The sequence below is a fragment of the Triticum dicoccoides genome, chromosome 3B (genome assembly GCF_002162155.2).
Source record: "Triticum dicoccoides isolate Atlit2015 ecotype Zavitan chromosome 3B, WEW_v2.0, whole genome shotgun sequence".
NCBI lineage: Eukaryota > Viridiplantae > Streptophyta > Magnoliopsida > Poales > Poaceae > Triticum > Triticum dicoccoides.
In genome coordinates this window covers 764,292,710-764,307,830 of record NC_041385.1, presented here as the reverse complement: position 1 = coordinate 764,307,830, position 15,121 = coordinate 764,292,710, and the positions used below count along the sequence as shown (strand labels likewise).

The 15,121-nt window shown below is 44.2% G+C and overlaps 2 protein-coding genes across 4 annotated transcripts; one reads left to right on the top strand and one right to left on the bottom strand.

The window, feature by feature from the left end:
- Nucleotides 1-813: 813 nt before the first annotated feature.
- On the bottom strand, nucleotides 814-6,774 carry LOC119278361 (mitochondrial thiamine diphosphate carrier 2). Of its 3 annotated transcripts, none has more exons than XR_005137742.1 (8): nucleotides 6,556-6,774; nucleotides 5,436-5,552; nucleotides 4,314-4,425; nucleotides 3,905-4,032; nucleotides 2,575-2,727; nucleotides 2,074-2,211; nucleotides 1,529-1,922; nucleotides 814-1,188 (listed from the first exon to the last, which is right to left on the bottom strand). XR_005137742.1 is itself a non-coding variant. In XM_037559716.1 (8 exons), exons 1-8 carry the CDS (start codon nucleotides 6,691-6,693, stop codon nucleotides 1,161-1,163), a joined length of 1,011 nt encoding a protein of 336 aa, XP_037415613.1. In that variant the 5' UTR covers nucleotides 6,694-6,773; the 3' UTR covers nucleotides 814-1,160. The 3 variants fall into 3 exon arrangements, 2 of the variants coding, with proteins under 2 accessions (XP_037415613.1, XP_037415614.1); XM_037559716.1 differs by having other exon boundaries at nucleotides 1,726-1,922; nucleotides 6,556-6,773; XM_037559717.1 differs by having other exon boundaries at nucleotides 1,726-1,922; nucleotides 5,444-5,552; nucleotides 6,556-6,691.
- A 6,631-nt stretch (nucleotides 6,775-13,405) lies between these two features.
- On the top strand, nucleotides 13,406-14,880 carry LOC119278360 (protein SRC2-like). Its single transcript, XM_037559715.1, has one exon. The coding sequence runs from the start codon at nucleotides 13,557-13,559 to the stop codon at nucleotides 14,643-14,645; it is 1,089 nt and encodes a 362-aa protein (XP_037415612.1). The 5' UTR covers nucleotides 13,406-13,556; the 3' UTR covers nucleotides 14,646-14,880.
- The last annotated feature ends 241 nt before the right edge of the window (nucleotides 14,881-15,121 follow it).

Below are 15,121 nucleotides of genomic sequence, written 5' to 3'. Positions count from 1 at the left end.
GGCAAAAGTTATTAGGGAGTTAAGTTTAAAGGATCAGTTAGAAGCCGCATTTTTAGAGGAGCAAATATACTACTATGAAGGATACTCAAACGTTTGCCCCTCTAAATTATATGGGGTCGTCTAAATTAGGGATCGGTTAGGGATGCTCTTATGTGCTCAACACCGTTGCACATTTACAATCCGCACTAGCATTGATGTGTTACAACGCGGTTTGGGAATCGATGATACAGATCCTGCAATAGATCAATTTTTCATTGGGTTTATCTTAAATTAAACACAGGTTTCTTTATTACTTAGGCAACTGACAAATAACTATAGCTAAGTTGAATATAAAAACCATCTGAATTTGGCATTGGGATTTTCACAAGTTTTAAGTGACAGGTAAAAATTACTGTATGTATCTGAATACAGACTGAAGAATTCAAGTCTGCCGAAGATAGTCACTTATGCAGAGCGTAAGTTTGAATGAAAATAAAAGTTTGATGAGATGTGAAATCCTGCATTGCCACCATTGTGATGCAGTGAACAGATAGCTGAAAGCCTGTATTGCACATGATTTGCATATAAATCGCCACATCGCTGCCCATTCATTCGTCCTCCTGCCGCATTAGCCTTAAGAGACAGGTCATGACCGGTACGAAATGCAGGTTTCAGCAGTGAACCTCTTGGCAGCGCGCAGGCTTGTGTATTCATAGCGACTCACTTACAGTCTTCCACTGTACCGAGCCATATGCAAAAACATAACCAACGCAACAAAGCAAGCAAATGGCTTAAACAGATACAAATGCAACCACAGACCGACAAAGATAACAGTTAAGTGAAAAGCAGTCAAGCGTACGATGATCGCATCTCAACAAAAATGCCTGCTGCTCTTGACATTTATCACATGTCACAGGCTCTATATCAGTTTTACTCAGCCTCACTGTTACAGCTCAAGGAATGCACTATCACAACATTAGGCGATGGGGGGCAAAAAAAATTAAGGGAGAGAAAACGGGAAAATAGCTCGCTCTCTGTGTAAGGCTTTACAGGTATCAACTCTCAACGAATGATCGTATGCACTTTCTTTCTCCATCGACCTTGCGGTCTCCAAACAACTGAAAGTTCCCGCTGATGACAAGAATGCGGGTGCTGTTAGCTCCTTTATCCAATTGAAGGACTCACTCAACTCCGGCCTTGGCCCCTATCCTGTAAAACAATTTCAGATTCAGTAACTTGCATGTGTGACATGATGCACAGGCAATTAAATTGTACTCCCTCCGTTCCTAAACATTTGTCTTTTCTAGAGATTTCAACAAGTGACTACATACGGAGCAAAATGGGTGAATTTACACTCTAAAATATGTCTATATACATCTGTATGTGGTAGTCCATTTGAAATCTCTAAAAAGACAAATATTTAGGAACGGAGGGAGTAACAGCATGCCTGGCTGAGTAGATACTTAGCAAGGCAAATGCTTAATCATGGATTTGACTGCTTATTTTGAGTAACTTAGGTTGTTTTCAAAATTGCATGAAAGAAGCTTACAAGCATAAATGATCCGGCTGGTTTTGTAGGCTCCCAAAATCTTGAATTGGCTGCAAGATCCAAGGGAAATGCAGCCTCTTCCAGACACAAATCCATTTACTAATACAGATGCCGAGAAGGACTATGGACAATTCAAAACAAATCGAGGAGAGAAAGAATACTGCATGGCGATCTTTCACATGAGTAATGACTCTAACCAGTCCGAGATGTATTCGTAGGCCACAAATGTCACTGCACCAGCAGGAGCCGATTTCACCACCGATGGGAAAAGCCCTTTATAGAGGCCTCCAAACCCCTCCTTAACAACTATCTCTGTTAGGGCATGGTACATGCCCTTGTATGTGCTGCTCTCAATCCGCGCCCCATACCTAGGATGACGTTTTAATCCTTCAATCTGCAAAATGTTGGAAGAAATATTAGCTCCAAAATATACAAAGGGCTCGGCATTGTCTCACAATCATACCCAAGTGATTCATAGGCACATCTAAATAGGCTAGTACTGAACTGGAACAGAGTGTCCACCACAAAATAGACATGCACATTACCTGGAATCTCTTCTTAACAACATCAAGTGGGTGACATGCAGCTTTTGAAAATGTTCCAGCTGCGAATCCACAAAGAAATAGCTGGAAGCTTGATGCCGAGTCATCCTCCTCAATTCCATATCTGTATCTATTCCATGACTATATGGGAAAAAATGGCGGTCAGGGAAGCATGGCGTAACCAAAATTCAGAGACACATACTAATCAAAGTTGAGAACAAAAATCAAGTGTAATTTTCTTATGAAGAAACAAGCTTGTCTTGAATAAATTGTTACAACACCAGTAGTTTCTTGTTACCTATATGAGCATGCTATATACTTTATGTTTCATAAAAAATGCATTTCTTGGTACCTCAATATCCCATATTCTAGAAGGATAACAAACTAAGGAAAGAGTACAACATCTAATACGATCATATGATAAAACTCGCAGCTGAGATCATCTATAGATCATCTCAAAATCATTGGAGGGTACATGTAAAACTGTGAGTTTAGCTTTGTTACCATCATTGAACGTTTGAAAGTGTCGTATGAACCAAACTGCAAGCCAGCATATGGTATAATTTCAACAAGAGTTGGAGTTAAACCAGCATACAGCCCTCGAACACCACGAGTTTGAACTATATCAACAAGTGCAGACCGCATATTGGGGTAAACCTAGAGAGAAAAATAAAACTTTGTGTGAATCAACAAGAAAGCATCATGATAGAATTGTCAACTCAAGAGTATCCATCAAGCAGTTGGCTTACAATGATTGTGCAAAAAATCAATCACAGGGAATAAGTGCATAGTAATATAATGTGTGCACTTGATTTGTATTCACATGTGCATCTCAAAATACAAAATTATAGAACACACACAGCTGCAAAAAACATTTAAGAGCAAGATCACGCACAGTCCAAAAAAGACAAGGAGTGTACTTGTATTTTGTATATTGAAGTTATAAGATTTATTGTATTCCATATTGTGAATACATTTATGAATGAAAACAGCTCATATTATGAATTAACAATATCGGTTTCTATTTTAGAATCACATAAACAAATCAACATTGTACACTGAGCCTAGCTCGGTTGGTGGGAGGTGTGGGTATACACTCCCAACTCAGGTTGCAGTCCTCTCTACTTCAGAATTGGGTGATATTTCTTCTCAAGGAAAGAATAATAATATCTTTGCTCCTAGGTGTTCTCATTTAATAATTTATCAATGTTCTATCAAGTTCTATACAGAAGATAAATTCTCTGTTCAAGGCTACCTTGAAGACTTGAACTGTTGCTAACACAAAATGATTTGCCATGTACTCCCTCCGTCCCAAAATAAGTGACTCAACTTTGTACTAACTTTGTACTAAAGCTAGTACAAAGTTGAGCCACTTATTTTGGGACGGAGGGAGTATAACTTAACAACAATTTTTTTGTGCAGATTGTTGACACTTGATGGAACACAAAACTAAAAAAAGATCAGAAAAGAAAATAAGAAAAAAAATGAAGCCTGGGCTTCATGACAAAACCAAAAAAGGTGCAAGGGGAAGTCCGTTGTGTTCAAAATGAAACTGAATCAAACTCTACTGTAAAACAAAAGGATTCAACTTAATGCAATCTAACAATGATATATCCATATTATGAGTAAAGTGAGTACTAACTATCGGCATGGAAGTAAAGTACAGAAGTACTACAAATCACTGCAAGTACTCAATGTAAAGAAAGATGACCAGGGATCTAACTACAATTTTGCAAAACCAAACTAGTGGCACCATAAGTTTGCAACTAAGTTTAAATGTTCACACTCCAAGGAAACAAACAGTTCCAGAAATCACAAATAAGATCAGATTTACCTTCGGTTCACCCTGTGAGGCAAGAATAGTTCTGAGAAGGTCAAATGGATATGACCCTACAGTTGCTGCACTTCCTGCGATAGCCCCACTTACGTAAGATAAGTAAGGACTTAAGTGCAGATGATCCTCTGCGAAGAAACAATAGACCAGATAAGTACTAAAGAGATGTGAAAAATCATATTAAAGCTTCAGTTCTGAAACATGGATTTGAACATTTATCATTGCACTGAGATGAGAATCCCAAATAGCAATATAATTCTGGGAGTATCAAATTTCATAATGTATCAATTGTATAAATTAAAAGTTTGGGTAAAAAACTATTATCTACTGCAAGCACTTACAAGGTTCTAGGATGACATTTGTAATCGATTTTAAAATATAGACTGAAAACCAAGCTGAAAGGGCATACCTGTTCTCGATGAACCTGATGCAAATGTTTTTAGCTTGTGTAGAACTGTGAATTGTATAGCAGTATACGGCATATACATAAACAAGGCTGGAACATTTCCTCTCCAGAATCCCTGAAACATCAGCATCTTGCACAGTAAGAGCATATTTCACGGAATTGTTTTAGATGGACTATTTAAATCAAACATAGAGCATGCATAAACCCAAGGTAGATAAACCAAAAGAAGTGCCGGGGGTGAAAAAGAAGCAAAGTAGATATCAGAATAGAAATCTAGGGAATAAACACTTCCCAAAAAAGGCAGCAACCAATGACATCACCTCATAAGTAAAAGCAATATTAACACTACATGTCAGCCATTTGATATATTCGTGGAGAACTGATGGATTGAAGATTCTTCACAAGCAGCCAGACAACATTTCGGGCGCCCCACCTCAGGAGACGTGAAGCAATTCAGCAATGATGAGGTCTTCTGAGCGTCACTGAGCCACGGTTGCACGTCGTCAAGAGAGAGAGAGAGAGAGAGAGAGAGAGAGGGAGGGAGGGAGAGAGAGACTTCTGCGCCTCGCTGAGCCACGGCTGCACGTCGTCTCGAGAGAGAGACAGGAGAGTACATGGCAGTTGGGACGTACAGGTAGACTAGTAAAAAACTCATGTGGCACCAGAAACGCCACATCGGCCCGGACATACAGGCCCAGGTAATCAGATTCACTGTCAAAACGCTCTCAGCCCAGGAACAGTGTTATTTCATGACCCAGCCCCCAAAACGGTATTTCTTTGTTACCGCTTTCCTGAATGTGGTCGTTTTTTGTAATTTACTCGTTAAATTAAGACCCCACCAAGAATTGGACCAGTCCACTAAATACTGATCATAGCAGTTAGCATTGTTCTATACCGACTATAGCATTGGACTCCCTTCCCCAAGCATAATTTACAACTAAGAACTAACATGACTGTAACCCTCAATTCTAGGCCCATGTTCAGCCTGGTAAGATTCACAGAACAAACCTCACAGACAAATATTAAGGCTGAGATTTAGCATGAGAAAACAAGTTAATGATCACTGTCCATGGACAAGTTTCTCTAAATAAAGCATGAGCTGAGTGTTTGAAGAAAAGCAGATACCGGCAAACCTTCCTCTCGCAGAATATCTTTAGTTGCTTGCATAAGTCCAGTGTACTTGGAAGGTCCATAGACATCCCTCCGAAGTACACCCCATTTTGCCGTCGGCTCTAATTGAACCTGAAAAAGCCATTGAAGAGCATATCAGTAACCAAAATATGATTATAGATTGCTACAGTTAGGCTGCACCCAACGCAGTTATGAGTGCTTCAATACAACGGTCAAGATTTAGAAAAGAAGTCATCAATCTAGTGAAGAAAACACGTCGGAAAATACTATTCTGCTGTATAAAGAGCGTAATCAGTAGGTATCCAACTAAAATAGATTCCACCATATTGCAATGGTCTGACAAATAAGACCCCTAAAACAAAATCAACCAAAACTCCCACAAAATGATCATCTGAGTTTATGTAACAGTGTTCAAACCAAAAATGGTGATGTAACACGAAACATTTGCAAACGAATAGGCAGCTCTGTGTGGAATCAAGGGTGAACAAACCACAAATAGGACGGTAATAAGAAGTGGTATTAAGAAGGTACATAACAGGAGGCAGCTCTTCAGCATCCCAAAGTGTTAAGGGAGCTGCCAGAATGCTACATTATCCCTCCAAGGAAATCCTTACGAGTATGGAGTGTCAGCGTTAGGTAAGCTCGTCATAAGTCGGTTTACCGAAGTGATGCTCCAGAAATACCGATTCTCGCAGTCACATCATAATTCAACAGCAGCTCTGACACATCAAACTGAGCACTAAAGGATTCAAACAGTGACCCGTTCCTTCAAGCAGTACCAAATGGACCAAATGCACCCGCAAAATTCCCCAAACCAGGCAGCTCCCCCACGCCCGTCGCGAATCCACGCAGACGCGGACACCCGGGGCCTACTGAAGCCCCTCGGCCCCGATTTCCCGGAGACAAACAAATGCACGCGTGAAGACGCGGAGACAGCCGCATCCATCCAGCGCACGCGCAATCCACACGGCTTCCTCATACCCGAAACCACGGAAATTCTCCCAAACATCCCCAGCCTGGCGGCCCGACGAATTCGAGGCTACCGGCTCCCGAATTGAGCGACGGGGAAGCAACCGAAATTGGAGGGTGGGTTCAAGGGGGAGGGGGAGGGGACCTGGAACCGGATTTTGATGACGTCGAGGGGGGAGGTGACGGTGCGGGAGATGCCCCCGGAGATGGCGCCCGCGAGCGTGTCGACCAGCGCCCGCCGCGTCTGCGACGGCTCCTCCGCCGCGCCCGCGCCCGCGCCCATGGCGACGGCGGCGCGCAGAGGGACGAGGGGGCGGGCCTGGGCAGGGGCGGCTTCCGGATTCTGGCTTCTGGGAAGGAGGCGGCCAGGCCAGGTCTGTCGCCTCTCTCCCTTTTGGCTCTTCGGACGGTGGTGGGCGGGCGGGCGAGCGGGCCAGGTTTCCGTTTCCGTTTCCTCTCGGCCGAAGGCGGTATCTTTGTACTGATCCATAAATCGCGCTCTTTTCTTTTCAGTTTCCACATTTCTGACCCCCTTTTGGCTCGAGCTTATGTCAATCAGTGGTCTCTAATTTTGACCCCAGCCGAGCCTTGTCGTTGAAGTAAGGCGTCCATATTATTTATATGCGGGGTACGTAGGGCGTCTATATACATATTATCAGTTTGTCTAATTCACATCTAGATGTTTTCTAAGACTGTCACATCTAACCTCCCACAAATAACACAGCAATAAAAAACAACAAAATAAACTGGGACAAAAAAAATCGACCACAAACATAATGGACATCAGGTTAGAAGTGACGTAACCATGTCACATCTAGATGTGTCCTAAACAGACCCATATATTATTCCCTACCCTTCTTTTTAGAGGTTTAAATACATACGTACTACATGTGCATGTATATACACATATTTTAAAGAGTAGATTCACTAATTTTGTTCCTACAGAAAAAAAAAACACTCACTTTGTTTTGTATGTATTCCCTCCGTCTCATAATATAAGAGCGTTTTTGACACTACACTAGTGTAAAAAACGCTCTTATATTATGAAACAGATGGAGTTGTATATATTAAAATATTTAAAAGACTTATATTTAGGAACGGAAAGAATATTACTATTATTGTTGACTTTTGGTCCCTTTCAATCAAAATTCTGATGCAGAATCTCTCACCGTCGTCCCTTTAGTGAAATTTGATTGGTCGTGGGGTGTGACAACAGACGCATTGCACTCTCTCTCTGATTGGTCATGCTAGAAAAGAAAAAGGTTTATATTCACTGTTTAATAGAGAAAAAGGAGTTTCCGCAAAAAAAATAGAGAAAAAGGAGTGTGCCTTATCCCCCTCCAAAAAGGAAGTGCGTCGGTATTATCTCTGTTGTTGAGTGCGGAGTGCCACCTTCCCACATAAAACGGCTCAAGCAAACGCTCGTTTTTCCTTTTTCTTTTTTTTTCTTGATGAGGAGGATTACATCAGGCAAATGCTCGTGAGAGGCAGACGACGGGGCGTGGACCTCGTGTATGACGGAAGCGTCGTGGACCTCGTGGTCTCGTTCGTGCGATTTTTCAATTCTTTTGAGGGAGGATGCATGAGATGAGATATTCTGGAGGCGACGTGTGTGCCTGCCTGGCTGCGGATGCTGGTGCTGGGCGATGGCGCTCGCGTCGCGTGCCAAACTTCCAAGGGGATGGGGCCGCATGGTCCAAAACATAATATAGGTACGTGTCACTCTCCGGCAGGTCCACCGATTTGCGCTGCTACATACTGTACACCGGAACCTCGGCGACATCTGCCGCGGCTTGCACGTGGTTTGCCAAATTCGGGCGTTTCATCGGGTTGCTTTAGCCGACTTTTCTGCTCAACGAACGGACGTTATTATAGTGCCCAACGCTCGATCTTCAGCCGCGCACCGTCGAATGTGCCGTCGTTTCTTGCTTGTTGCCGCACCCACCTCCCCCGGTGAATGGTCATGGACCTCGTGTATGATGGGTCGTGAACCTCGGCAACATCTACCACGCATCGTTTTTTGAGGGTGTACTGATGTAGACATCATTTTTACACGTATTACCTTATAATAATCCCTAAAATAAAACTTATTGCACATCTAGACGTGTTTTAGCAAAACTGTAATAAATATCATTTCTACACGTATCGTGCATATATAAATCAAGGAAAAAGTCCAAAACAAACCTTAAACTTGTAGACCAAAGCTAAATCAAACCCTGAACTTTAAATTCCTGAAATTAGTACACTGAATTATCTAATCCCGGTCTATTTTAAACCTTAAGTGCCTTCCCAAACAGGGATCATCCAGAACCCGGGATGGTTGGCTGCGGCCAGACTGGGCCGGCCGATCAGGCAGGGCAAAGCATGTTTTTTTTTGCAACATTTTTTCCGAACCGTGCCACATAAAAACGTTGAAAAAGAAGAGAATTGTGAATCGAACTTCCGACCAGACGCTAGTACAGTTCTCCTGCTAGCCACTCTAACTAATTGCCGTTGCTGAGACAAGTAAAGCGTGAAAATATTTAAACCAATGCAGCGTGGAGATTTGAAAAAAAAATTCTACAATTGTCTGAAACATTTTCTTGAAAATTTTAAACAATTTCGCAATCCAAATATTCTTGAAATAAAAAACCAATTTTTTAAATACAATTTTTCCAAAAAAAATGACATTTTTTTTATTACGAGCAGTTTTAGAAAGACATGACTTTTCTAAACATGAACCATTTTTTAAAAGCCCCGAACATTCTTTAAAGTGTGAACCCTTTTTGGCAAAAAAAGGAAAAATTGTTGAAAACACAAACAATTTTGAAACCTGAAAAAAATACGATTCCTTCCCCATTATTAAGTTTTTTAGAAAATGTTCACATTCTAAAATATTATTCAGGATCCAAAATTTGTTCCGATTTTTTAAAAATATGATTATGTTTAAAAAAATTCATGCTTTCCAAAATTGTCTCAATTCAAAAAAATCAGGTTTAAAATTGTTACTGATTTGAAAAAAAAATCACGTTTAAATGGTTCATGCATAAATATATTCAGGGATTTCAAAATGGTCACGTTTGAAAATGTGTTTGTGTTTTAAAAAAATCATAATTCCAAAATTTGTTTACACTTTTGCAAAACATGTTCGGAATTTTAAAAAACTGTATTTTGCTTTTAAGAATATCCGGATTTCAAAATCGTTGATTATTTTAAAGAAAATGTTTTCAAAAATTTTAAATGTTTTCGAATCTCGATGCTAATTACTCTGATTAAATATGTCCGCTCCTTTCACTTGTCACTAACGGTAATTAGGTGGAGAGGTTACGCCGTGAGTTTAGTAGCGCCGGATCTCAGGTTCGATTCCCCACTTGTATTTTTCTTTGACCAGCTGCCACGTCGACAATCCCTCCGGAAAAACGCACAAGGTTTAATTTAGACCGGGATTATATAGTTCGGTGTGCTGATTTCAAGGATTTGAAGTTCGGGGTTTGATTTAGCTTTGATCTACAAGTTCAAGGTTTATTTTGGACTTTTTCCATAAATCAAAAATATCAAACAAGATAGCGGATATCTCACGTGACATGCCCACTAGTACATACTCCCTCCGTCCCATAATATAAGAGCGTTTTTTACATTAGACCGACAAAAACGGTCTTATTATTATGGGACAGAGGAGTGAGTAGATGACAACAATTCTTTCTTCGAAAATAATGACAAATAAGATTTTGTATTGACAACATCCTTGTATCTTCCTAAACGTGTATATAATACATCATTTATAATCTTAAGAGTAAGTATCTTCTGAAAAATTCTTAGATGGTTTCTTAATTAATCTACTAATAAACTGGGAGTCCAAATTCGTTATGCTCAATCTAGAATTATACATCATCTTCACTAAAAAAAAGATGTTTTGAACAAGAATCTAGAATTATGCTCAATCTAGAATTCTTAGATGCAACATCGATGGAGGTGGGGGGGGGGGGCGTTCGCGTCAATGTCTTTAGCCGGCGAAACGGGCGCCAAATAGGATTTGGACGCTCGCTCAATCTTTGCCAGCCCGTTACATTCGGCGATTGACCATTTGACCTTTCACCACTAACTATTTTACCCCAATTGACCGTTGTTTTCAAAATTTTGGAAAAACTTCTCAAATACAGAAAGAAGTTCATAGGTTGATTTTTTTCACAAAATACAAAAGAAGTTCACAAATTTGAAAAATGTTCGTGAATACAAAAACAATTCACGAATTTTAAAAATGTTTGAAAATACAAAATTGTTCATAAACTTTAAAAATGTATTTTAACACGAAAACGTTCGTGGATATTGAAAGAAGTTCACGAATATGAAAAGTTCACATATTTGAAAAAACGAATCAAAAATATGAAAAAAAGTTCATTAATTGGAAAAATAATTCACGAATCAAGGTAAGTTCATGAATTTTAAAATGAAAAGTTAATGAATTTGAAAAGATCATGAATTTGAAAAAGTTCACAAGTTTGAATAAAAGTTCACAAATTAGGACAATAATTGCGAATTGAAGACAGGAAAATATTGATTAAAACAGAAAAGTTCACGAATCTGTTTTATTTATTGTGCATTTTATGTTTGTCTTAAATCAAACTATGTAAACTTTTGACCATAGTTATGGGAAAATATTAACATCTACAACGTCAAATTGATACCATTACATTCATTATTAAATATATTTTTATATCATAAATAATATTTTTAAGTAGTATATCATATATAATTGATATTGTAAATATTTATATTGTTTTTTATAAAAGTAGTGTGCGGACTAAATACAAAAAAGTGAGTATTTGAAGCCCGTTAGCAATGACTGAATTTTTTTTAAGCCCGTTAGCAGTGGCTGGTTAGCAAGAACATTGTTTTCTTGTAATTGGATCCTTACCAGTCCCACATATATTATTCTAAAAACAACAATCCAAACCATTAGTTGACTTATTTCGCCAACAAAAATATATACATGAGCTGACTTCCGCTTGAGTAGTGGACTAGCACCCAATGACACCCTGTCGTGCATCACAGCAACAATCAGTCTGGCACGAGCCACCAGGGATTAAGAGTAAAATTATCCACACCGCAAAAAAAAGTATAAGAGTAAATTATCCAACAAAACGAAATACAATGACAGGTTGTTTTAGGGAAACAGACAAAACGAATCAATCGGTGACATCAGAACTTCTGCACAACTTTATGGCATCTATGGAGGACCCTTGACCCCGCATATCAGCGACACTATGATGTCCTCCCTCTGTCCGAAAATACTTCTCATCAAAATGAATAAAAGGGGATGTATCTAGATGTATTTTAGTTCTAGATATATCTTTTTTGTCCATTTTGATGACAAGCAACGCCATGGTGTCGAGCTTCATCGAGGAGCTGTTGGTTGTTGTTGCCCGCAGATCTGGAGATCCGGCGAGGTTTAGTGCTCCTTGCGCGGTCGACAGGGGCGATGACGATGGCCGTGTGATGTGGTGATCATATCCTTGGGCCCTGTTGTCGTCATATGACGTTCCATACAATGGCGATGTGGGGCTGCTAAGGTATGTGGAACCTCAAATCTATTGGATTTTGCCGGCGGCAATGTCTCGACGTGGTCGAGACGTCTTAAGCAGGCACATGTAATGTTGTTCTATTGGTTAATCCTCTCTCGGACTGTTGGTCCTTTACTCCTTTTGGATCGAAGGTGCAGACTTCCCGCCCGTCATCAATCTGTGACAGTGGCAAATCTACTACGGAGGCTTTAACAGGCTCAAGCGCTCCCCTCCAGCTTTGCAAAATTAGTTTTGCCACTTGTCTAAAGGCCCAACACAACAATTTGTCAATCCAGCTCAACATACATTCTCGTGACATAGACAACCCAGCCCACCCTCCATTTTCTTTGTAGATTCACCACTGATCTGTGCGCATGCCCAAGGGTACTTGCTGGCCAGGGGGGAGCGGTGGCGACGGCGGGGCGGTGAATTGGTCCCAGGTACATGTTTGTAATTTTGTATCTTTTTGAGGTGTGTGTTGTACCGCTGTTTAAACTCAACATATGCGCGTTTGTATGAGTGCTTGCATGTTTTTAAAAAAATCAACGTATGTATGAGGTCCTCTTCATCGCGGAAAAGAAAAACCTCTGCGAGGCACGCAGGAGGAAATCAAATCATAGCGCGTAAGACGTCTACTCTACTCGAGCGGTGCCCGGCGCGGCGAGCCACACCATGCAGCAGATGCAGGGCCCCAACCAAAGCCGAACGAATCCCTCCTTGCTTCCGTGTGCAGTAGTACTGCAGCGCAATGCGCGGAAAGCTACGGCGACGGAGCAGCCGCGTCGTGCCCGCGTCGAGAGGGAGGCCTTCTCTTTCTCTCTTTCCGGTCACACGCACTCACTTTTCCTTAGCCTGCAAGTGCAACTGCACAGGAAAGAGGAAACAGAAGGGAATACGAATCCTGACCTGCCGCCGCCGCCACTAATGACGGCCGAGATTCGTCGCGAGGCTGCGCCGCCCCACCCACACGGGCGCCGGTCACCCCGTCAACGCGCGTGCGTAGGCTCCACTTTTTTGGGAGAGACGATGGCCTACCCAAGGACGTCGTATCCGTTGAGCGGAGCCCCGCCCACGAGGCCGACGCGTGGGCCCCGCCCCACTAACCTGAACAGTACGACAAGTTCAATTCATTCACCCTCAACTGTGGGGACGGGCCGAAGATTCGTGACGCAACTGCCGCCGCCTAGAACACGCCCCTCGATGACACGTGGGCTCCACCGCACGCCGGGGACCACGCGTCATGCATGCCGCGCGCCCCCCGTGTCGCGAACGAACCACCTGAGAACGACGCGCATTCGCCATGGACCTACGGAAACCACACCGCACTCACTGACATGCGGGTTCGCGACCCGTCCTGCCCCACGCATCAGCCTTAGAGGCCAAGTATCCGCGTGGGAGAAGCACCCCCGCAACCTCCTCCGCTCCCTCCCCGCCATATAATACGCGCAGCCCTCTGCCCTCCCAACGATCCCATCACCAAGTCTTCGGATACATCCACAGCCAGATCTGCTCCCCCCCCCTCCTCTCCTCTCGATCCACAGAAACCGCGCAAGAAGCACCCGATCCCCCAAGGCAAATCGGCAGGAAGATCGCCGTCGTCGTCGCCATGGCGCAGAGGGCGCTGGAGCTGACCCTGATATCGGGCAAGGACCTCAAGGACGTGAACCTCTTCTCGGCCATGGAGGTGTACGCGGTCGTCTCGCTCTCCGGCGACCCGCGCTCCCGCCAGCGCGTCGCCACCGACCGCTCCGGCGGCCGCAACCCGACCTGGAACGCCACGGTCCGGTTCACCGTCCCCGCCAGCGCCGCGGGGTCCGTCCACGTGCTGCTCCGCGCCGAGCGCGCCCTCGGCGACCGCGACGTCGGCGAGGTCCACATCCCGCTCTCCGAGCTGCTCTCCGGCGCCCCGGATGGCCCTGTGCCCGTCAAGTTCGTCGCCTACCAGGTCCGCAAGATCGGGTCCGGGAAGCCCCAGGGGGTGCTCAACTTCTCGTACAAGCTCGGCGAGGTGACACAGGGCCAGGCCGGTGGCGCCTACGGTGGTGCGCAGGCCGCGTACGCCCAGCCTCCCCCGGCCGCCGCCTACCCGCCGCAGGGCGCGTATCCCCCGGCCGGCAAGGCTGACGCCTACGGGGCTCCGTCCGCGTACCCGCCGCAGTCCGCGTACCCGCAGGCTGCGAAGGCCGACGGAGCAGCAACCGCTGGTGCCTACCCACCTCCCTCCGGCTACCCACCTGCCGGAAAGACAGGCGAGCCATCCACCGCCTACCCCGCACCCGCCGGCTACCCACCCGCTGGTCCGTCAGGAAAGCCAGCGAAGGCAGGCGAGCCAGTGACGGCCTACCCAGCGGCCGCCGCGGGACCCAGCACCGGCGCTCCCTACGGCGCCCCGCCCCCGCAGTACGGCTACGGGTACCCACCGCAGCAGCCGACCGGGTACGGCTACCCGCCCCCGCCGCCGCAAGGAGGGTACGGCGGCTACGGCTACCCGCCGCAGCAGCCGGCCGGGTATGGGTACCAGCAGCAGGCCGTGAAGCCGCCGAAGAAGAGCGGCATGGGGATGGGCCTGGGCGCGGGGCTCCTCGGAGGCGCGCTCGGCGGGCTCCTCATCGGCGACATGATCTCCGACTCCGCCGGAGGGTATGACGCCGGCTACGACGCCGGGTTCGACGACGGCGGTGGCTTCGATTTCTAGATGGTTGGGAGGATAAGATATGCAGCAGCACAGTTCTTTTGTACGTCCTTGGTATTTCTTCAGTTCTTTTGTCTTCGGATTTTCTGCTCAAAATCGCCGGCGCCTCTGGGCGCTGCTAGTATGATATGGTAATGTAAATATGAGTTTTAACATGATATATTCTGTAAATTTCTGTCTCTGTTGGGCTCGAATCTCTGATAATTTGGCCGTATTGTCTTTGTGCTCATTCATTCGATTCGTTTGATCAAACTTTGCGTGTTGGAACTGTAATGTTCTAGTCTTGTGGTTGACGTGTTTGCGTTGGCGCGTTAATGTTGGATAACTTGGGCGTGACGGTGAATGAATTCCGGAGAGTCTGGTGTGTTCTTATTGACTCCTTTGCCGATCGGCTGGTGGAATTTTCCGCATCTTGTGAGGAAATTTCTGCTCTGGGTTAGTGGAAGAGTGGGTTCAGGAAAGAAACTTTCGGTTCGAAA

Bases quoted from the DNA above. Each gene is read 5' to 3' on its own strand.
- LOC119278361 (XM_037559716.1), bottom strand. From the start codon at position 6,693: ATGGGCGCGGGCGCGGGCGCGGCGGAGGAGCCGTCGCAGACGCGGCGG. The intron at 2,728-3,904 runs GTAAATCTGATC...TTTTCTCTCTAG, and splicing joins CCTCACAGGGTGAACCGAAG to GTTTACCCCAATATGCGGTC. The intron at 1,923-2,073 runs GTAATGTGCATG...AACATTTTGCAG, and splicing joins TTGTTAAGAAGAGATTCCAG to ATTGAAGGATTAAAACGTCA.
- LOC119278360 (XM_037559715.1), top strand. From the start codon at position 13,557: ATGGCGCAGAGGGCGCTGGAGCTGACCCTGATATCGGGCAAGGACCTC.